The sequence below is a fragment of the Pristiophorus japonicus genome, chromosome 12, assembly GCF_044704955.1.
Source record: "Pristiophorus japonicus isolate sPriJap1 chromosome 12, sPriJap1.hap1, whole genome shotgun sequence".
Classification (NCBI taxonomy): domain Eukaryota; kingdom Metazoa; phylum Chordata; class Chondrichthyes; family Pristiophoridae; genus Pristiophorus; species Pristiophorus japonicus.
Window position 1 is genome coordinate 162,690,140 of NC_091988.1, and position 22,739 is coordinate 162,712,878.

The window sequence follows — 22,739 nt, forward strand, 5'->3', positions numbered from 1 at the left end:
AAACTGTGTCTTGAACTTTATGATACTGGCAAATTGATAGCTTTGACTTTCATTGTAAAGCAGAGTCAAAGAAACATATGGATCCACAAATGATGTCTTTCTGTGTGTGCCTTTTAAATATCCTGGGGGTACGAGGGGCTTGGGGTTTGCCTTCATAGTTTTCAGGGACGAACAATTATTTTCTTTAAGGATGCTTTACAGAACCATCGTTTGCTGGGATTTTCAGATTCCCTTTGCATTTGGATTTTGTTGTCAGAAATGTTCTTGTTCATCTGAACATGTTATAATTGCTGCTGTAGATGCTTTTAAACAGATTGAAATTTCAAGCAATGACTTTTATCGAGGTGCAGTTTCAGTAGAAATGATATTCCGACCCCATCTGCCTCACAGATAATTTCCCACCTGATGCACTTTGCAGTCCACAGCCTCCTATTCAAAACTGTTGCATGAAATGTTGCTGCAAACCACACATAACTCATTCGCATGCCTTCCCTTTTGGCCAATGGTTAAAGGAGAACATGCATAGTCTTTGACCCCCACCCTCATAATGTTTGACACCAGTACATAAATTTAGCCCCACCCTGTAACTTATCCTTATTTATATAAAGAAAGTTCAATTTTGTTAAATTATCTTACTTAAATGAATTAATCCATAAGTAAATATGCTCTCAAGAGGCTTAAATATTTAAAAAACAAGGCTATAGCAAAATGTATTTTTCAAACGTGTCGGACTTCAGTAACATCAATTCAGTGAGCACGCAAAATCATTAAGCACACAGATAATTAGCAAGCAAAAATCACAGAGGTGTGGAAAAGTGAAGGCCAGGGAAATCAGCCCCTAATTTATTGAGACCAGATGCTAAAGAGCTTTTTTGGTATTCTGCAGAGTTGAGAATGTCAGCGAACGTATCTAGAACCGTGAATGTGGAATTCTCGGCCTTTCTTGCAATTAGATCATGAGTTGGTAATTCTGTCTCCTTGTGCCTGGGTTGAATGCACCAGTACACGTACCAATGGAACTGCAAGCCCACTCTAGCCAGCTGTCATGCTTCTGTATGTGAAAAACCTCCCTGCCGATCCAAACTGATGCAGACTTTTTAATCCCCGCTTTTGGCCTTACGAAAAGGTAGATTAAAAATACCACTGTTATCTCCATGTCATTGGAGCAGTTGTGAGGGGTATTTCTGAGTAGGGAGTGTTTCATCAGGAAACTGGCATCAAGTGTTTTAATGGAAAGATAGAGGTCAATTCAAAATGTATTTACAATCAATAACTGTGCTCCATGGTCCAAAGGCTTATGATTTCAGCATGTCCAGCACAAAGCATCGAAAATTTAATTTGACTGGCAGCAATGGAAGATTAATATTGCCTAAGGCTGGAAAATAAATTCATTCGAATCTGTTGAAGTCACCTGAAGTGGAAGATCAAAGATAGTCGAGGCACATCTAATTTACAATTGATTTGGACAGTTAGTTTGCAACCAAGATGCTGCATTGTTCACAGTGGATCCTATCCATTCGTCTTGGGATCTGGGTCAAATGCAGTCCATACACAGAGGTGAACTTTTCTTCTATCTGTTGGCTGGTAATAGTCCTTTTCTGGTTGCAGTTTCCATTTTGTTGTTTTTCACATAACTGATTGTGCAGCACATTCAAGCCTGGAGATCGCTGTTGTTGTTGCAAAGAGCAGCTGTGGTATTTTGGGGTTAGATGAAATGATATCTGGTGTGTGGAGTAGAACACATGTGCAGCCTCCACCACTTCTTATCACTGGCAGCTGCCTATATTGGGCAAATGCCGCCAAAATTGCCGTAGGCGTGAATTGCAAAGGTGCTGCTTAAAACGTATTGAACAAGCCACCGATTTTGTGCAGTGCAGTATTTACTAATGTAAAAAGCTCCACTGATTTCAGGCAAAGTTAGGTCTTTGGGCAGCTTCAATCAGCTGTTCGCCCTGTTCACAAATTATGTTTTGACCATCTATCGCGAGTAGCGGGCAAACCGCGTCAGCACCCATGCATTCTCGATATGCGGTGGGGTCCGTACCACCTGATGGTCAACCGCTGTGCAAGTGTTGTTTGGAGGAAGTGACTGGAGTTTACAATAGTATTGAAGAGGTGTCAAGTTTGGTATGCTAGTTATTGTCGGCATGAGAGATAAATGTAAAGTACAGTAACTCGCACGTCGCAGATGTGGTGCCATGCCGTGCCAGCTTCCGTATGAAATTGGAAGTGCTGCAGGCTGTTTGTTTGTCCTAGCAAAGCTGAGCAGCATCCTGCAATGTTATGTGTGCTGTGCTTTCTCTCCCACTTTGCACTGCAAAGAGGCCTCACCATGAAGATGTCAGAGGTGCCGTCTTTTGGATGAGACATTAATCCGAGGTCTCATCAGCCCTCTCAGGTGGATGGAAGAGATTCCATGGCACTATTTGGAAGAAGAGCGGGGGAGTTCTCCCCAGTGTCCTGGACAATATGTATCCCTCAACCCAACATCCCTAAACAAGTGGATTGCCTGGTCATTATCACAGAGAAACAGAAGGGTTAGTTGCAGAAGAGAATAAAAAGTGTGTTGGTGCCCAGGTGGGCAAGGAAGAAAAGAGAGATTGTGCAGTGTGTTACCTCAGTAAGGTCATTGAACTTCTTTCACCATTACTCAGCAGGCCCGGGGACTGAGAGAGTTGGCACACAGTGCCAGTGCTCCCTCTAGGTAGCACAAGTAATATTCTGGCAGGCCTACTGGCACAAATGCCCAGTCTGTTGTTCTTCAGTAACCTGAATGGTATACCCTGCTGCCTTGTTTGGCTGCTTGTTCCAGCAGTTCCTCCTATAGACATGCTTGAAAAGAATGATGAAAAGATTGATGAGACATGCAATGAAGTTATCTGAGAGTGCAATCAGTGAACCAAACACTGCTCCTTCCTATCTCCCAGAAGTGTGCAAGCTGAGCTGTCTTTTGAAAGGCTGCATTCTAATTTCCATGCACTCTAGTACCTTACACCCATTCAAAACAACAATAACAACAACAACTTTTATTTATATAGCACCTTTAACATAGTAAAACATCCCAAGATGCTTCACTGCAGTGTTATAAGATAAAACAGATACATTTGACAATGAACCACATAAGAACAAATTACCGCAGATGACCAAAAGCTTGGTTAAAGAGGTGGTTTTAAGGAGCGTCTTAAAGGAGGAAAGAGACGCGGAGAGGTTTAGGAAGGGAGTTCCAGTTTTTTTTAGGCTAATCGCTACTCCAATAGATAGGCAATTGAGCAGGAAACTCTTGTGCAATAACCCCTTCTGACCACTGGTGCTTGCAAATCTTTGGCGTAACAGTGGCACAACGTACCGTGTGGAAATTTATCCCATTTGTGTCCACCCCAGTTCAAAGGGATAGCCTTCACTCTGCCTACAGCTTCCACAGGTACTCGTCCCCAATCACACCCGCTACCGTCGCTTCACAAAGGGACACTCTGCCTCCGTGGTATGCTTCTTGCTGCCAATCCCACCTCACATTGCTACTTCACCCTGGGAGCTGACTGTGCTGAGTGCTATGGGCAAGAGTTTGTGATCCGGCAAAAAGGCTGTCGCACACCAGGAATTGTCAGCTCTGACATGGGGCACAAAATCTGCTCCAAGGGTGAAGCAACAGTGTCAGGTATGAGTTGCAACTGGGATCATCGGGAAGCGAAGCAAGAGCAATCTCCTGACCAGATCACTTGTGGTGGAAAATCAGTTATTGCAGCACTTTTATTTTTGCCCCAAAGTGATAAGTGTCGATATTTACACATCATGTGCATGATGGCCAGCTCCGCCTGACCACAACATCAAATTAATTGGTACGGAGAAAAACATATTTAAACTATGTCAGAGGGTTAAAAGCAGTGACCCAATCCTCGGGTTCAACTGCGTGCCTTCTGAATGCCTCATTTGGATTAGCACCTGTCATCATCATCATCATAGGCAGTCCCTCGGAATCGAGGAAGACTTGCTTCCACTCCTAAAATGAGTTCTTTGGTGGCTGAACAGTCCAATACAATAGCCACAGACTCTGTCACAGGTGGGACAGATAGTCGTTGAGGGATGGGGTGGGTGGGACTGGTTTGCCGCACGCTCTTTCCGCTGTCTGCGCTTGATTTCTGCATGCTCTCGGCGTTGAGACTTGAGGTACTCAGCGCCCTCTCGGATGCACTTCCTTCACTTAGGACGGTCTTGGGCCAGGGACTCCCAGGTGTCAGTGGGGATGTTGCACTTTATCAGGGAGGCTTTGAAGGTGTCCTTATAGTGTTTCCGCTCCCCACCTTTGGCTCGTTTGCTATGGAGGAGCTCCGAGTAGAGCACTTGCTTTGGGAGTCTCGTGTCTGGCATGCGGACTATGTGGCCTGCCCAGTGGAGCTGATCGAGTGTGGTCAGTGCTTCAATGCTGGGGATGTTAGCCTGAGTGAGGATGCTGATGTTGGTGCGCCTGTCCTCCCAGGGGATTTGTAGGATCTTGCGGAGACATCGTTGGTGATATTTCTCCAGCAACTTGAGGTGTCTACTGTACATGGTCCATGTCTCTGAGCCATACAGGAGGGCGGGTATTACTACAGCCCTGTAGACCATGAGCTTGGTGGCAGTTTGGAGGGCCTGGTCTTCAAACACTGTTTTCCTCAGGCGACCGAAGGCTGCACTGGCATGTTGGATCTCATCGTCGATGCCTGCTCTTATTGATAGGAGGCTCCCGAGATATGGGAAGTGGTCCATGGTGTCCAGGGCTGCGCCGTGGATCTTGATGACTGGGGGGCAGTGCTGTGCGATCTGTTGCCAGCTATCCAACTGTTATGTATGTAATAATTTGATAAACTAAATACTGTAAGCTCACTCAGGTGCAAACCTGGCTCAACTTTATTCAGGCCCAAATTGTCACATTACATGGTGACTTCCTTTATATACCTGGCCCACACACACATGCGTACAGCCTAATGACCTCCAACAGTGGCACCCCTGGTGGCTAATAACCCCAAGCAAACATACATGATAACATCCCCCTTCAAGATCTTACTATCAGTCTTTTTACAAGTTAAAATGGTCCGGGGCTTTCCGTTAACGACTTGATCGTCAGTTCAACTCAGTTCTGGGCAAGCGTTTTGAGTCAGTTATGACTAGAGGCTGGGTAGCCGATCTGATGGGAGTGGCAATGACCATGTCAGAGATTGAAAGTCCAGATTCATTGATGACGGCGGAGTCCTCTGATGAATGAATATAGGTTGGTTGGTCACTGATCGTATCTTCCTCAACTTGTTCCAGTTCATCCGTGTGCCGCAGCTTTATCTGATCAACATTTTCTGCATGTTTGCCCATTCTTGAGCCTGACAATAAACATTCTGTTACCCTCTTTGACAGTAACAGTACCAGCGACCCACTTAGGACCTTGACCATAATTTAGTACATACACAGGATCGTTAACAGAAATGTCGCGTGACACAGCAGCGCGATCATGATACCACTGCTGATTTTGACATCTGTTTTCAACACGATCATTCAAGTCAGGATGGACAAGAGAGAGCTTGGTCTTGAGACCTCTCTTCATCAATAGTTCAGCAGGGGAGACCCCGGTAAGCGTGTGGGGGCTTGTCCTGTAATTAAGCAATATGCATGACAAGCTAGTCTACAGTGAACCCTGAGTTACACGTTTCATACTCTGCTTGATTGTTTGGACAGCACGCTCTGTTTGACCATTAGAAGCAGGTTTGAATGGTGTTGACCTCACATGTTTAATACCATTGAGTTTCATGAACTCTTGAAACTCCAGACGAGTGAAGATCCGTTGTCGCTCATAACAATGTCAGGCAGACCATGAGTAGCAAACATGACATGAAGGCTCTCAATGGCACCTGTGGATGTACTGGATGACATGATTATACACTCTATCCACTTGGAATATGCATCCACCACAACAAAAAGCATCTTACCCAGGAAAGGACCCGCAAAATCGATGTAGATCCTCGACCATGGTTTGGATGGCTACGACCACAGACTCAACGGAGATTCCGTGGTACTTTGCTTAGCTGCGTGCAAGTGTTGCACTGATGCACACATGATTCCAGATCAGAGTCAATTCCAGGCCACCATACATGAGGCCTGGCGATGGCTTTCTTCATGACAATACCGGGAAAAGTGCTGTGTATATCACGTACAAATTTCTCTCTGCCTTTCTTAGACATAACAACACGATTACCCCACAGTAAACAATCTGACTGAATGGATAGTTCGTCTTTGCGACGGTAGTAAGGTTTGGTCTCATCACACATTTCCATAGGTATAGCAGACCAATCACCACTAAGGACACAACATTTTATAACCGATAAAATCAGGTCTTGTCTGGTCCAGGTCCTAACTTGTTGAGTGGTGACAGGGGTTCCTTCACTCTCAAAAGCATCCATAACTAACAGTAGATCTGCAGGTTGTGGCCTCTCTATTTCCGGTGTGGGCAAAGGCAGATGGCTCAGTGCATCGGCACAATTCTCAATGCCAGGTCTATGGCGAATGACATAATCATAGGTAGATAATGTCAGCGCCCACCTCTGGATCCGGGACGGTGCATTGTTATTGATACCTTTGTTTTCCGAAAACAATGAAATGTGTGGCTTGTGATCCATTTCGAATTCAAAACGAAGATCAAACAGGTACTGATGCATCTTTTTAACCCCATACACACAGGCTAAAGCTTCTTTTTCTACCATGCTGTAGGCTCTTTCCACCTTTGACAAACTTTTCGAAGCATACGCAACAGGTTGCAGTTTACCCGACTCATTAGCTTGTTGAAGCATGCAGCCAATAATATATGATGAAGCATTACAGGCCAATACTCGACACTTACACAAATCATAATGTACCAGCAACTTGTTAAAGCAAAGTAGATTTGTAGCTTTCTCGAAAGCTCTCTCTTGAGACACACCCCAAATCTAGTTGTCACCTTTTCTGAGCAGCATGTGCAGTGGCACTAATAAAGTGCTCAATCTCGGTAAGAAATTACCGAAGTAGTTGAGTAGACCAAGGAATGAACGCAGCTCCGTCACATTCTGAGGCCTGGGTGCATTTCTGATGGCCTTGGTTTTCGAGTCCGTAGGCCTGATGCTATCAACAGCAATCTTCCTCCACAGAAATTCGACTTCCAGTGCCATGAAGACGTACTTTTCAGCCTGAGTCCCACTTTGTCCAGACGATGTAGAACCTCTTCAAGGTTGTTCAGGTGTTCGGCAGTGTCACGACCTATGACCAGAATGTCATCTTGAAACACGACGGTTCTAGGGATGGACTTCAGTGGGCTCTCCATGTTCCTCTGAAATATGGCTGCAGCCGAGCGAATTCCAAAAGGACACCTGTTGTAGATAAACAGTCCTTTATGAGTGTTGATGCACGTAAGTTTCTTCGACGTGTCGACGAGCTCCTGTGTCATATAGGCCAAAGTCAGATCCAGTTTAGTGAACGACTTCCCACCGGCTAGCGTTGCAAACAGGTCATCAGCCTTCAGTAAACGGTACTGATCCTGTTTCAAAAATCGGTTGATCGTGATCTTGTAGTCTCCACAAATCCTGACAGTGCCATCATTCTTCAACACAGGAACAATGGAACTGGCCCATTCGTTAAATTCGACCGGTGATATGACCCCTTCACGTGGAGTCTGTCCAGCTGAATTTCGACCTTCTCCCTCATCATGTACAGAACAGCCCAAGCTTTGTGATGGACGGGTCTTGCACCCGAGTCCAGGTGAATCTGCACCTTGGTTCCTGTGAAATTGCCGATGCCTGGTTCAAACAGCGAGGGAAACTTGCTCAGCACTTGAGCACACAAAGTGTCATCCACCGATGACAACACTTTGATATCATTCCAATTCCATTTGATTTTTTCGAGCCAATTCCTGCCCAACAGCGTTGGACCATTTCTTGAATGATCCATAATGGTAGATCATGAACCACACCATCATACAACACCTTGATTACTGCATTGCCAATCACTGGTATGAGTTCTTTGGTGTAAGTACGCAACTTGGCATTGACTGGACTCAGCTTAGGCTTCACAGTCTAGTGTCCCACAGCTTGTCGAATGTCCTTTGGCTCATTATCGGCTGACTCGCACTCATATCCAATTCCATCAATACCGGCGGGCCATTTAGTTTCAGATTAACCATTATTGGTTGGCTCTTTGTCAGGAATGAATACAGTCCATAAACTTCCTCCTCGGGTATCTCGGGTTGCATATCCAGATCCGCGCTGGACTGGTCGTCATCAACCACGTGGTGAGTTGCAGCACGCTTGCTCAGTTGTGGACACATTCATTGAAAATGCCCCACTTTCGAACAGCCTTTACAGATGTACTGTTTAAAACGACACTGATGATGCCAATGATTGCCCCCACAATGCCAGCAGGGTGAAATCGGATTCGTACCCATTGGCAAATTTTGAGCAGCTACAGGTTTTGCATATGCAGTCGAGCCCTGCCATAAGCAGCTCTGCCATACGACGACACAATCTTGTTTACAGTACTTGCCGTGGAGCTCCGACTCTTCGAGGATATCTGCCTTAAATTATCATCCGTCATCCTGCATGCTGGGCAGTCATGATGGCCTTGCTCAAATCCAGCATCTCCGCAGCCAATAACTTCCGGAGGATCACCTCATGTTTGATTCCTACCACGAAGAAATTTCGCAGCATGTCTCCCAACGCGTTTTCGAATTTACATAGCCCAGCAAGACGTCTTAGGTCGGCGATGAATTCCGACACATCCTGGCCCTCAGAACAAACATGCATGTAGAATTGATAACGTGAGATGATGATGCCTTCTTTTGGTTTGAGATGGTCACATACCAGAGCACACAATTCCTCACAGCCCTTGTCCATTGGACGTGTAGACGAGAGGAGATTCTTTATGAGGCCATAGATTTTCGGACCACAAACAGTGAGGAAAACCGCCCTGTGCCTAACTGCATCAATAGCTTCCTCCATTTCGTTGGCCACGAAGTACTGGCCCAGGCAATCGATAAAATCTGACCAGTCCTCTCCCTCCACGATTCTCTCCAGAATTCCAATGGTGCTCATTTTGCATACGAAGGTTCTTGAGTTACCTCATCGCCAAATGTTATGTATGTAATAACACGATAGACTGAATACTGTAAACTCACTCAGGTGCATACCTGGCTCAACTTTATTTGGGCTCAAAGTGCCGCATTACATGGTGGTTTCCTTTATATACCTGGACCGCATACACGTGCGTACAGCCCAATGACCTCCGACAGTGGCACCTCCTGGTGGCTAGTAAACCCAAGCATACATACATGACACCAACATCCTCTACTGATGCCAAATATCTTTTCACATCCCTATATTGATTTCAGATTATTCTGTCTTTTGCCTTAAAGAATCCTCAGGATATTCCCGATCTACTAATGAATCACCGTGTTAATACTGCTCTCAGAATCTATTTGGATTAGATATTTGGTAAAAGATGAACATAACACTCATGAACAATGTTTCCTCTAACAATTTTTGGTGCCACCTGGTCTCTTTAAGGGGTGCATGCGCTGTTTTTGCACAGAAAAGCGGGCAAGCTAGCTGCGCGGGTTCCCTGGAGTGCTATGTGGCCACGGCTTACAGGGAACTTTGATCATGGATTGGAAATGGATTTTACCCCACTTTTTAGAATTATAGAAACACAAGGGGTCATTTTAACTCCCCAAAAATGGGTGGGTTTGTTTCAGGTGGGAAGTTAAAAATTTGAATCGGGAACCGAACCTGCCTCGAACCTGCCTATTTCCCATTTTAACAGAGGCGAGACAAGTGATGGGCGACCAATCCACTCTCAAGAGGCAGATTCATCGTTGAACCTATTAAGGAGGCTGTGCACCTTCATTTTAACAGTTATTCCATCTTTAACGCACACTGGCCAGGTTTTCCAGGCCTCAGAAAACCCTGCAAATAAAAGGAGGCGAGCAGGGTTGGATCCATAAGGTAAGTGCTTTCACAGCACTACTTGTGGGGTAGGAGGGGCAGGAGTGTTTTCTCCAGTCCCATCAAGCTTACCTGTAATCCCTGCCCCTGTGATTTGTCTGCTCCGCCCCCTGCGAATGGACCGCCATCTTCCCCCCCAGCCCCCATGATCGGAACCCCAGTGGGCTATCGGGGGGAAACCTACAGAAAAAATGTAACAGACTTCTGGGTTTCCCATCCATAACTTTAACTCCCCCACCACCCACACCAAATGCATATCCAAGATAAGATTGGGACCATAGAATCTTACAGCACAGAAGGAGACCATTTGGCCCATCGTGCCTGTCAGCTCTTTGAAGAAGCTAGCCAATTAGTCCCACTCCGCTGTTCTTTCCCAATAGCCCTGTAATTTTTTTCCCTTCAAGTATTTATCCAATTCCCATTTGAAAGTTCCTATTGAGTCTACTTACACCACCTTTCAGGCAATGTATTCCAGATCATAACAACTCGCTGTGTAAAAAGTTCTCCTCATCTCTCCTCTTTGGTTCTTTTGTCATTTACCTTAACTGTGTCCTCTGGTTACTAATCCTCCTGCAAATGGAAGTAGTTTTTCCTTATTAACTCTATCAAAACCCTTCGGAATTTTGAACACTCTATTAAATCTCCCTTAACTTTCTCTGCTCTAAACAGAATAATCCCAGTTTCTCTAATCTCTCCGCATAACTGAAATCCCTCGTCCCTGGTATCATTCTAGTAAGTCTCCTCTGGACACTCTCTCTCAAGTGTGATGCCCAGAATTGAACACAATACTCTAGCTGAGGGCTAATCAGTGTTTTATAAAGGTTTACTATAATTTCCTTGCTGATGTACTCTATGCCTCTATATATAAAAGCAAGATCCTGTATGCCTTTAACAGCCTTATCAACTTGTCCTGCCGCCTTCAAAGATTTGTGTATGTGAACCCTCAGGGTCCTGCACCCGAGCTAGATTTGAGGTCCAAGAATTGAAACAACCAAATGCTTATCCTATTGTTACACCAATTCATCAATATTACTTATCACATTAAAAGGCCATGCTAGACATCTATCTGTCGCAGGTGTAGACAAGTTTAAGAGTATGTCTTTCACAAATGAACAGCAATCATCCCCATGAAATTAAATTTCTAGTCTGAGACATCCTGAAACATGTTTACGGTTGAGGGAATTACTAAATATGAGGAATAAAAAGCTTTCAAATATAAGGAGAAAAAAGGCTTTCAAGACAACATCAATCAGATACCTTCCCAGATAGAGGGGTGAGCGGGAGGTCTACCTTCAGGCCACCATTAGCAGTACTATTTTTAGTGAGGCATTAGGTGAGAGCAAGCGGGGGTGACTAGTGCTCCAAAGTTTTCTCTCTCGTTGAGGGGTGTTGCCTTGCCTCTGTACTTGACCTCTATACAATGAGACAATTAAGATGGTTATAAAAGCATACGGGATCCTTGGCTTTATAAATAGTAAGACCCCATTTAAAGTACTGCATTCTGTTCTGGACACCGCACCTCAGGAAAAATATATTGGCCTTGATGGGTGTGCAGCGCAGATTGACCAGAATGATACCAGGGTTAAAAGCGGTAAGTTATGAGGACAGGTTGCATAGATTCGGCTTGTATTGCCCTGAGTAGAGAAGCTTAAGGGGTGATCTAATTGAGGTGTTTAATATGATTAAAGGATTTGATAGGGTAGTTGGAGAGAAACTATTTTCTCTGGTGGAGGAGTCCAGAACAAGAGAGCAGAACCTTAAATTTAGAGCTAGGCCATTCAAGGGTAATGTCAGGAAGCACTTCGTCACACAAAGGATAGTGGAAATCTGAAACTCTCTCCCCAAAAAAACTATTGCAGCTGGGTCAATTAAAAATGTCAAAACTGAGATTTTTGTTACGTAAGAGTGTCAAGAGTTAAGGAACCAAGACAGGTACATGGAGTTAAGACCATGATCTAACAGGGGGGTGGCTGAATGTCCTACTCCAGTTCCTATAGGCCCAATTTTGGCCATGACTTGCTCCAAGCACAGCGACCGAACACGGCATCGGTGGGGAGGGGTGGAGGGGTGGGGGAGGAGAGAGAGAGAGATGCTGGCCTCTATATCAATGGGGAGGCTGGGGGTGGGAGGGGTTGGGAGAGGAGGGAGGCAGGTCACAAGACCCAGAGGGGGAGGCGGGAGGGAGGTCACAAGAGTTTCAGCACTACTGAACATGCGCGCACATTGGACCCGACACCATTGCGCATGTGCTCAGCTGCCGGCACTGGTTTCGGCACTGGGCTGTTGCTCCGCCCCCAATGCACTATGTATGCCACGCTAGGACACAGGAGACTCAGCAGAGCAGGCAGGATGGGGCCACTTTTTTTCGTCGCTGTTTCCAGCGCGCAAAGTCGGCGCAATTAGGGTAAGTGCGCCGAAAAAAGGGGTTGGGGGAAATTGGGCCCAATGTTCCTAGATTGGGCAGATGAAACCTGAATCCAGCCATTCTATCCAACGCATCGTCCCACAAAAACAATCTGTGGAGGAAGACAATTGTCATTGAGCTATCTAACCGTGATGAGATGCAATGAAAGGTTTTACTTAATAGCTCAATGCTTTTTATGATCATTGCACTTGGAATGAAGAGCTGGAACAAGTACAGATTTAGTTGAATAAAAGTTCACTAACCTTTAGCATAACCCAAGTAACATGCAGCAAAAAGGGAGAAACATGATATTAACATGGGAAGTAAAAACGGTTTCACATTTCTAAAAAAAGAGTAGGTTGAGGCAACCTGATAGAGATCCTTAAAATTATGAAGGGGTTTGGCAGGGTAGGCATAGAGAAGATGTTTCCACTTGTTGTAAGTCCAAAACCGGGGGCCATAAATATAAGATATTCACTAATAAATCTAGTAAGGAATTCAGGAGAAATTTCTTTAGTCGGAGAGTGGTGAGAATGTGGAACTTACTACAATGAGTAGTAGAGGCAAATAGCATAGATGCATTTAAGGAGATGCTAGATATGTACATGAGGGAGAAAGGACGAGAAGGATATGTTGATAGGATGAGATGAAGTAAGGTGGGAGGAGGTCCATGTGGAGCATTAACACCAGCGTAGACCTGTTGGGCCGAATGGTCTGTTTCAGTGTTATAAAATTGGATGTTTTTTTATATTCATTCCTGGGACGTGGGTGTCGCTGGAAATGCCAGTATTTATTGCTCATCCCTAATTGCCCTTGAGAAGATGGTGGTGAGCCACGTTCTTGAACTGCTGTAGTCCGCATGGTGAAGGTACTCCCATAGCGCTGTTAGGGAGGGAGTTCCAGGATTTTGACCCAGTGACGATGAAGGATATGCGACATATTTCCAAGTCAGAATGGTGTGTAACTTGGAGGAAAATTTGGAGGTGGTGGTGTTCCCATGCACCTGCTCCCCTTGTCCTTCTAGGTGGTAGAGGTTGTGGGTTTCGAGGTGCTGTTGATGAACTCATGGCAAGTTGCTATAGTGCACCTTGTAGATGGTACACACTGCAGCTACAGTGCATCGGTGGAGGAGGGAGTTACTGTTTAAGGTGGCAGATGGGGTGCCAATCAAGCAGGCTGCTTTGTTCTAGGTGGCGTTGAGCTTTTTGAGTGTTGTTGGAGCTGCACTCATCCAGGCAAGTGGAGAGTATTCCATTACACTCCTGACTTGTAGATGGTGGAAATACTTTGGGGAGTCAGGAGGTGAGCCACAGAATATCCAGCCTCTGACCTATTCTTGTAGCTGCAGTATTTATGTGGCTGGTCCAGTTAAGTTTCTGGTAAATGGTGACCCCAGGATATTGATGTTGGGGCATTTGGCAATGGTAATGCTGTTCAATGTCAAAGGGCGGTGGTTAGAGGCTGTCTTGTTGAAGATATTCATTGCCTAGCATGAATGGTACTTGCCACTTATCAGTCCAAGCCCAAATGTCGTTCAGGTCTTGCTGCTTGCGTGCATGGACTACTTCACTAACTGAGGAATTGCAAATGGAACTGAACATTCTGCAATCAAACATCCCCACTTCTGACCTTGTGATGGAGGGAAGGTCATTGCTGAAGCAGCTGCTTCCTGGGACTGAGATGATTGGCCTCCAACCACCACAACCATCTTCCTTTGTGCTAGATATGACTCCGGCCAGTGGAGAGTTTTCCTTCTGATTCCCATTGACTTCAATTTTACTAGGGCTCCTTGATGCTACACTTGGTCAAATGCTGCCATGATGTCAAGGGCAGTCATTCTCACTTCTGGAATTCAGCTCTTTTGCCCCTATTTGGACTAAGGCTGTAATGAGGTCTGGAGCCGAGTGGTCCTAGCGGAACCCAAACTGAGCATCAGTGAGCAAGTTATTGGTGAGTAAGTGCCGCTTGTTGGCACTGTTGACAACACCTTCCATCACTTTGCTGATGATTGAGAGTAGACTGATGGGGCAGTAATTGGCCAGATCAGATTTGCCCTGTTTTTTTGAATAGAACATACCTGGGCAATTTTCCACATTGTCGGGTAGATGTCAGTGTTGTAATTGTACTAGAACAGCTTGGCTAGAGGAGCGCGGCTGGTTCTGGAGCACAAGTCTTCAAGCACAACAACTGGTATGTTGTCGGGGCCATCAGCCTTTGCTGTATCCAGTGCGCTCAGCCATTTCTTGATATCACGTGGAGTGGGGACCTCAGTAGGAGGCCAAGATGTATCATCCACTTGGCACTTCTGGCTGAGGATGGTTGCAAATGCTGCATCCTTGTCTTTTGCACTCACGTACTGGGGTCAGCCATCATTGAGGATAGGGATGTTCATGGAGCCTCTTCCTCCCATTAGTGTTTAATGGTCCACCACCATTCACGACTGGATGTGGTAGGACTGCAGAGCTTTGATCTGGTCCGTTGGTTGTGGGATCGTTTAGCTCTGTCTATAGCATGCTACTTCCTCTGTTTAGCATGCATCATCATAGGCAGTCCCTCAGAATCGAGGAAGACTTGCTTCCACTCCCTGAGTGAGTTCTTTGATGGCTGAATAGTCCAATATGGGAGCCACAGACCCTGTTACAGGTGGGACAGACATTCATCGAGGGAAGGGATCGGTGGAGCTGGTTTGCCGCGCGCTCCTTGTGCTTGGCCTCTTCACGTTGTTTGTGTTGAGACTTGAAGAGTCCTGTTTAGCATGCATGTAGTCTTATGTTACAGTTTCCCTAGGTTGGCACCTCATGATTAGCTCCTAGCATGCTCTTCTACAATCCTCATTGAACCAGGGTTGTTCACCTGGCTTGATGGTAATGGTAGAGTGAGGGATATGCGAGACCATGAGGTTACAGATTGTGGTATAATACAATTCTTATGCTGCTGATGGCCCACAGCATCTCATGGATGCCCAGTTTTGAAGTGCTAGATCTGTTCTGAATCTATCCCATTTAGCACAGTGGTAGTGCCACACATCACAATGGAGGCTGTCCTCAGTGTGAAGATGGGACTTTGTCTCCACAAGGACTGTGCAGTGGTCAGTGCTGCCAGTACTATTATGAACAGATGCATCTACGACAAGTAGATTGATAAGGACGAGGTCAAGTAGATTTTTCCCTTGTGTTGGTTCTCTCACCACGTGCTGCAGGCCCAGTCTGGCAGCTATGTCCTTCATAACTCAGCTAGTTGTGGTGCTACCGAGCCACTCTTAGTAATGGACATTAAAGTCCTCCGCTCAGAGAACATTCTGTGCCCTTGCAGCCCTCGGTGCTTCTTCCAAGTGGTGTTTAACATGGAGGCATACTGATCCATCAGCTGAAAGAGGGTGGTAAGTGGTAATCAGCAGGAGATTTCCTTGCCCATATTTGCCGTGAGGCTTCATGGGTTGTGGAGTCAATGTTGAGGACTCCCGGGGCCACCAGCTTTCAACTGGTAGGTCTGGACATACCCAGGGATGGTGATGCAGCAGTCTGGGACATTAGTTGAAAGGTATGATTATGTCAAGCTGCTGCTTGACTAGTCTGTGGGACAGCTCTCCCAATTTTGGCACAGATCTCCAGGTGTTAGTGAATGGCACGCTGCAGAGTTGACTATGTGCCCTAGTCGTGTCCGAAGCTGGTGCCGAGGTCTGTCCGGTTTTATTCTTATTGTTATTGTTTTCTGTAGTGGTTTGTTAGAACTGAATGGTTTGCTAGGCCATTTCAGAGTCAACCGCATTGCTCTGGGTCTGGACTCACATATAGACCAGACCAAGTGAGGACAGCAGATTTCCTTCCCTAAGGGGCATTAATGAATCAGATGGGTTTTTACGACAATCTGGTAGTTTCATGGTCACCATTACTGATACTAGCTATTTATTCCAGATTTATTTAATTAATTGAATTTAAATTCCCCAGCTGCCGTGGTGGGATTTGAATTCACACCTTCAGATCACTAGTCCAGACCTCTGCATTACTAGTCCTGTAACATAACCACTCTGCTACCGTATCCTGTGCGGTATGGTATGTTATTCTATATCATTTTGTTTCACTCTGTACATGTAATGTAGTATTTCTCAGATAAGTTAGTTTTGTTTGAAACACTATTTTTTCTTACTTTTCCATAAGTAATTTATGTCCATATTTCCCAGCCCCACGCTGTACTTTACTTCACTGGGTCACTGAAGCAGCATTTTTCTGGTGTCTTGCAATGTTGATGTTGAACCAGGAAGTTACACAAGAGTAGCCTACTTGCCTTTATTTGATTTCTGATTCTTCCCTGCCTCTTTGTGGGGAGGGAAGATTTTTTTTTGATGAGTATAAAGAAAAGCTCTCATGCTTTTCAATTTAGTGCCATCACGTAAGAATTTTTTTCTCATCCAAAAAAAAATCCCAGATAAATAATAAGTAACAACAATCCCTGTAGGCTCCAATGTTTAGGGCAATTAATCATTAATTGCTGTGAAGGTTTTTTTTAATTCTATGATCGAAGGCACCAGGAATATATGTTGCTGTGGGCCCTGGGGCAGCACGGGCCAGCCCACACTGCGATATGTGTACACACTAGGTCTGTGCAGCAGAGCAGGTCTCCAGTCATCCTGGTTAACCCTTGCCACTGGATAAAGGCCTTGCTCTGTCAAGCCCGTGTGGTGGCTGATGTGCAACGGTCACCACACGTTAAAAAAATCCACGCACAGGCATATTCCACCCCCCTCAATTGGAGTTCAGGACCTGGAATATCGGGTCCTTCATTGAAACATCTGTGAACTCAAGTGGAAGCAAGTCATCCTCGTTCGAGGGACCGCCTATGATCATGATAGTGACTATAGAGAGCACAGGATGAGGAGCTGTGGAACGCAATTTATATTGCACAAGTAGGTTGATCTGGTAATTGAAAAGGGATGAAGTTTGGCTTTCTTCAGATATATTTTGTTGATTTAGTGAAGTAGATTCTGTCTGTGATATCAAAAACCATAGCACCTCATGTCTATTGATCCAGAACATGTAGATAATTACCCTAATTTAACAAGCTGGCAAAAGGGTTTTTAGTTAATCAGCGCCTATTTACAAATTCCATCCCATCAGAAAGAGACCACAGTTCAAGCCGAGGGAAGGAGATGAGGGCTTGTGAGAATAAAAGCTGTAAATAATTGCTTCAAACCAATCCTCTGTGCAGTTGACCAAGCGTGCTCTCATTTTTGATCATCGTAGCCCACTCCATCGACCAGCCTTACAAATGTTGATCTCTCTGACAATCTGTGTTCACATTATTCCCTTTCAATTCCTACTTTGTTCCCTCCACGTCTCTCTGGGCAGTCCATTAAACGTCTCATGGAAGTGGAAAAGGTGAAAGGTTTCTGTCAGGCAGTCGTGTCGTCCAACCTGCGCGATGGCATGTCCCATCTCATCCAGTCGTGTGGTCTGGGAGGAATGCAGCCCAACACAGTCCTGATGGGCTGGCCAAGAGCCTGGAGGCAATCTGACGATCCCAGAACATGGAAAAATATAATCGGTATGTGTATTCACAGTGAAAATCACAGGGTTCCTCAGGGAATTTCCATACATACTCAATCAGATTACAAAACGCATTTTTTTAAAAAGCGCAACAACCGAACTGAAAAAGAACTCAAAAGAAACAGGAATAGCACAACATTAGCTTTAACTGTCATTAGCTTTAACTGTCATGGCTGATCTGTACCTCCATTCCATTTATCTGCCTTGCCTCCATATCCTTTCTTACCCTTACTCAACAAAAATCAATCTATCTCAGTATTGAAAGCTCCAATTGTCCCCCAGCATCCACAGCCTTTTGGGGAGAGAATTCCTGATTTCCACTACCCTTTGTGGAAAAAGTGTTTCCTGATTTCACTCCTGAATGGCCCAGCTCTAATTTTAAGATTATGCCCCCTTGTTTTTGACTCCCCTACCAGAGGAAATAGTTTCTCTGTATCTACCCTATTGAATACCCGACCAAAGCCATTGTTTTCGGTCCCCGCCACAAACTCCGTTCCCTAGCCATTGACTCTATCGCCTCTTCCAAACTCCTCTCTGAGGCAGAACCAAACTGTTCGCAACCTTGATGTCATATTTGACCCTGAAATGAGCTTTCGACTACATATTTGCAGCATTACTAAGACCGCCTATTTCTACCTCCGTAACGTCACCCGTCTCTGCCCTTGCCTCATCTCATCTGCTGCTGAAGCCCTCATCCATGCATTTGTTACCGCTAGACTTGACTATTCCCGCGCACTCCTGTCTGGCCTCCCACATTCTACCCTACGTAAACCAGAGGGCATCCAAAAATCGGCAACCCGTGTCCTAATTCGCACCCAGTCCCACTCACCCATCACCCCTGTGCTCGCTGATCTACATTGACTTCCGGTTAAGCAATGCCTCAATTTCAGAATTCTCATCCTTATTTTCAAATCCCTCCATGGCCTCATCCCTCCCTATCTCTGTAATCTCTTTCAGCCCCCCAACTCACCGAGATGTCTGCGTTCCTCTAATTCTGCCCTCTTGAGCATCCCTGATTATAATCACTCAACCATCGGTGGCCGTGCCTTCTGTTGCCTAGGCCCCAAGCTCTGGAACTCCCTGCCTCAACCTCTCCGCCTCTCTGCCTCTCTTTCCTCCTTCAACACACTCCTTAAAATATACCACGGTCACCTGCGGCTCGGTGTCAAATTTCTATCTCATAATGTTTTGCTACGTTAAAGGCACTATATAAATACAAATTGTTGTTGTTGTTGAATCCTTCTAATTGTTCTTTTATTTTCTGAATGGGTAAATGAAAGTAATAAAATGCTTTCAAAAGACTGTCAATGCAGAAATGTGAGATCTGAGCAGTGATGGCATCAACCAGTCACTTTGTAACTTTTGCTTTGGTAGAAGTGGTTCGGGAGACAACAGCAGGTCGCCTGGCCCTTCTGGTAGCTAAGAATATCGCTTCATTTCCGTCTAGCCAGGAGAGGTATGCTGAGGGTTACATTGATGTCTGGTGGATAGTTCATGACGGAGGAATGCTGATGCTGCTGCCTTTCCTCCTCAGGCAGCATAAGGTAATGTGGAAATGTTTTGACAATAGTAGCGATTTACCATATTTTCTATTGTTTGGTTAGTTTTGTACTACCTGTGCTTGTCCAATTACTGCAATTCACTTTCATTGTAGCACCGGCGTCAACAGCAGAACTATGATCAGTAACCCTCACTGCAGTCATTCAAGGCACAGTGCTGTAGGCACAGGAGTGCGGGTACAGGAGTGCGGGTACAGGAGTGTAGGCACAGGACTGCGGGTACAGGACTGCAATCCCCATAATCAATAGCCACTACTGTACTTATTCATTCCTGCAGGGCAGTAATGTAGCTGAGGGCTGCAATCACCACATTCCATAGGTTCAAGACAAATACATACAGGACTGGACTGGAATTGGACATTTGGCTGGAAGACATCCACACTACATAATGGGCTGGGTCTTGCTGGAGCAGGGCATTGCTGGAGCAGGGCATCTCGCAGTATGCACCAGTAGTTAGACTTTTTTCTGTGATCTTCAGCTCAAACTATTTTTGCACCGTAACCTGGTGGATGTGTGAGCTGAGAATGGCATGGAGCGGTCAAAGGGTCACATGGGCACCTGGGACATTAGTGAACGGTGGGGCCAATAATCTATCCCCTTGACCAATAAGATTTAAGAATTGAGAAATAAACAGAAAAGGAGGCTAAATTCAAGTTAAATCAGTACAGAAAGAGAAACAAATAAAGATAAAGAAAGATTGGATTGAGTGAGAGAAAAGAGACAGAAAGGAAAAGCAGGAAAAGAATGTTAATGTATAATTTTATATGATTTAAATCTCCAGCAACAATTTACTACATGCGGGAATGAGATTGAACAGTTTAAATTGTTCCTTTTCTAGGCCAGAGATGTTGATTGGCATCGCATTAACAATTATCACATAATTAAGAAGGCACTTACACTGTTAGGTTCCAGCCCTGAGTTTGTGCAGCGAGCTTAATGGACAATTAACGTACAAATTCTGTAAGTTCTTAAAAATAACGCGGAAGGCTAAGGGTGAGATGACATTTGTCCAAAGCAAACAGCGGGGCGGCATAAATCAACCAGCAAATTCTGGAGATTCACAACTTACAGCGTATCGCTTAATCCCCAAATATGCTGGCCAATTTGTACACAAATAACGTTGTGCATCATTTATACACCGTTATTCTTTTAGCACGATACAGCCCAATGTTTTGAATTGTGCTGTAGATGCAGAGCTGGACCAACACCATTCTAGCTCTGTATTTCTGGTCAAGTTATTATGGTCAGTGTCCAGGATCAAAGTTTTGTAGTCGCACACTACTGTACCCACGTCTCATACTGTGACTGTTTGCTCAAGTACAGGGCTCACAATACCAACTCCATCCTGCCTGTTTTAATATGCTGAAATTCAGAAAGCATTGACGAAGTGCAAATGGAAATGTAAAAGAAAAGAATAATGTGTATGTGCCATTGTTAATTTATGCTGCTTTCTTCATTTAATGGCGTTCTCCTCAAACCCTCACTGTGAGATGCTTCAAGAAAATATGGTTAAAAGCTTCTCTGTTAAATAGTCATTATCCACAGAGGATACTATTAATATTTGGAAACAGTGACTTTTAAAAGTTTAAAATCTAACGTAGTTTTGGCCTGTGGTGATAAACGCAGTGAGTAAACTAGCTGATGACCTGTGTTATTAAGTGTAGATTTATCAAATTACTAGAAGTATAACCTCCCAATTGTATTTCAGTATAACCTGTAGATTAATTCCATATAATTTATTCTGCTTGTTTTATATTCTGGTAATAAAATTCAGAGGAAACCTTGTCAAATTTGCACATGAGTACAAAGCAATCATTAATCATCATACATTGAGTCTTTGGCTTTCAGTGTTCACCATGACACTCAGCTAAAACAAAATGCATACATGAAATATCACAGCCCCCAAATCCAGGGTAACAGTGGTTACACCAGGATTGTGTCAGCTGGTGCCCTCCACCACTCACCCTACTGGAGTTAGCAGGATCAGTAGCAGGGCATCCATTGGGCACCTGCACCACTACAGATGCCCCATGCAGTTGGAAAATGCATTACATGCCCACCATGGGAGGTAGGATTGCCCAGACCCCACTTAGTGTCCCCTTGGTAATGGTTCATATCTGCAGTGGAATTTCCTCGGGGGTTCTTCCAATTGATCGACTTTGGTGGAAATGCCGGATGTTGTGTATGCAATAACTGTAGACTGAGTACTGTTTAACTCCAAGAGGTATAACCTTGGCTCTGCTTTATTAAGGCCCAAAATGACTAATATACAAAATAGTTGGCCTTTTATACTTGGGCTGCACAAAATTTCACAAATTGAAATGGTCTGGTGTTTTATGCTCCCAGGTTGACCGTCTCAGTTCAACTCCAGCCTTGGGTGAGTGTTCAGAGTCTGTTGTGACTGGTGGCTGGGTGGCTGACCTGGTGGGAGTGGCAATTGCCATATCAGGGATTGAAAGTCCATTTTCATTGAACATGTCAGCAATTGAAAGTCCCGATTCACTGATGACCACTGAGTCCTCTGATGACTGGGGGTAGGTTGGTTGGTCGTTGATTGTCTCTTCCTCCGACTATTCTGGTTCGTCTGTATGCAGCAGCTTTGTCTGATCCATTTGTTTCCAGGATGTTTGCCCATTTTTGAGCTTGACAATAAATACTCTGTTTCCCTCCTTGGCCATGACAATACCAGCGATCCACTTGGGACCCTGACCATAATTCAGAACATATACAGGATCATTTATAGAAATATCATGTGACACAACCGCGCAATCTTGATACCCTTGCTAACTTTGTCTTCTATATTCAACATGATTATTCAAGTCAAGGTGTACAAGAGATGGCTTAGTCTTAAGACCTCTCTTCATCATTAGTTCAGCAGGCGAGACCCGGTAAGCGTGTGTGGTCTTGTCCTGTAACTAAGTAGTATACATGACAGGTGGGTCTGCAGTGACCCTTGGGTTACTTGCTTCATACTCTGCTTTATGATTTGGACGGCATGTTCTGCTTGCCCATTGGATGCAGGTTTGAACGGTGCTGACCTTACATGTTTGATAACATTGAGTTTCATGAACTCTTGAAACTTCTGACTGGTGAAGCACGATCGTTGTCGCTAGCAACGATGTCAGGCAGACCATGTGTCGCGAACATGACACTGAGATTCTCAATGGTAGCTGTGGATGCGCTGGATGACATTATACACTCTATCCACTTCGAATTTGCCTCCACCACAACAAAAAGCATCTTCCCC

The 22,739-nt window shown here is 44.9% G+C and overlaps 1 protein-coding gene across 1 annotated transcript in view; it reads left to right on the forward strand.

Annotated features, from left to right (window-relative positions):
* LOC139277521 (solute carrier family 12 member 5-like) overlaps positions 1-22,739 on the forward strand; it is a 1,462,676-nt gene that overhangs the window by 1,419,644 nt on the left and 20,293 nt on the right. The window contains exons 18-19 of the mRNA XM_070896072.1: positions 17,736-17,931; positions 19,308-19,477. Of these exons, the coding sequence (XP_070752173.1) occupies positions 17,736-17,931; positions 19,308-19,477 (366 nt within the window). The remainder of the gene's footprint in view (positions 1-17,735; positions 17,932-19,307; positions 19,478-22,739) is intronic.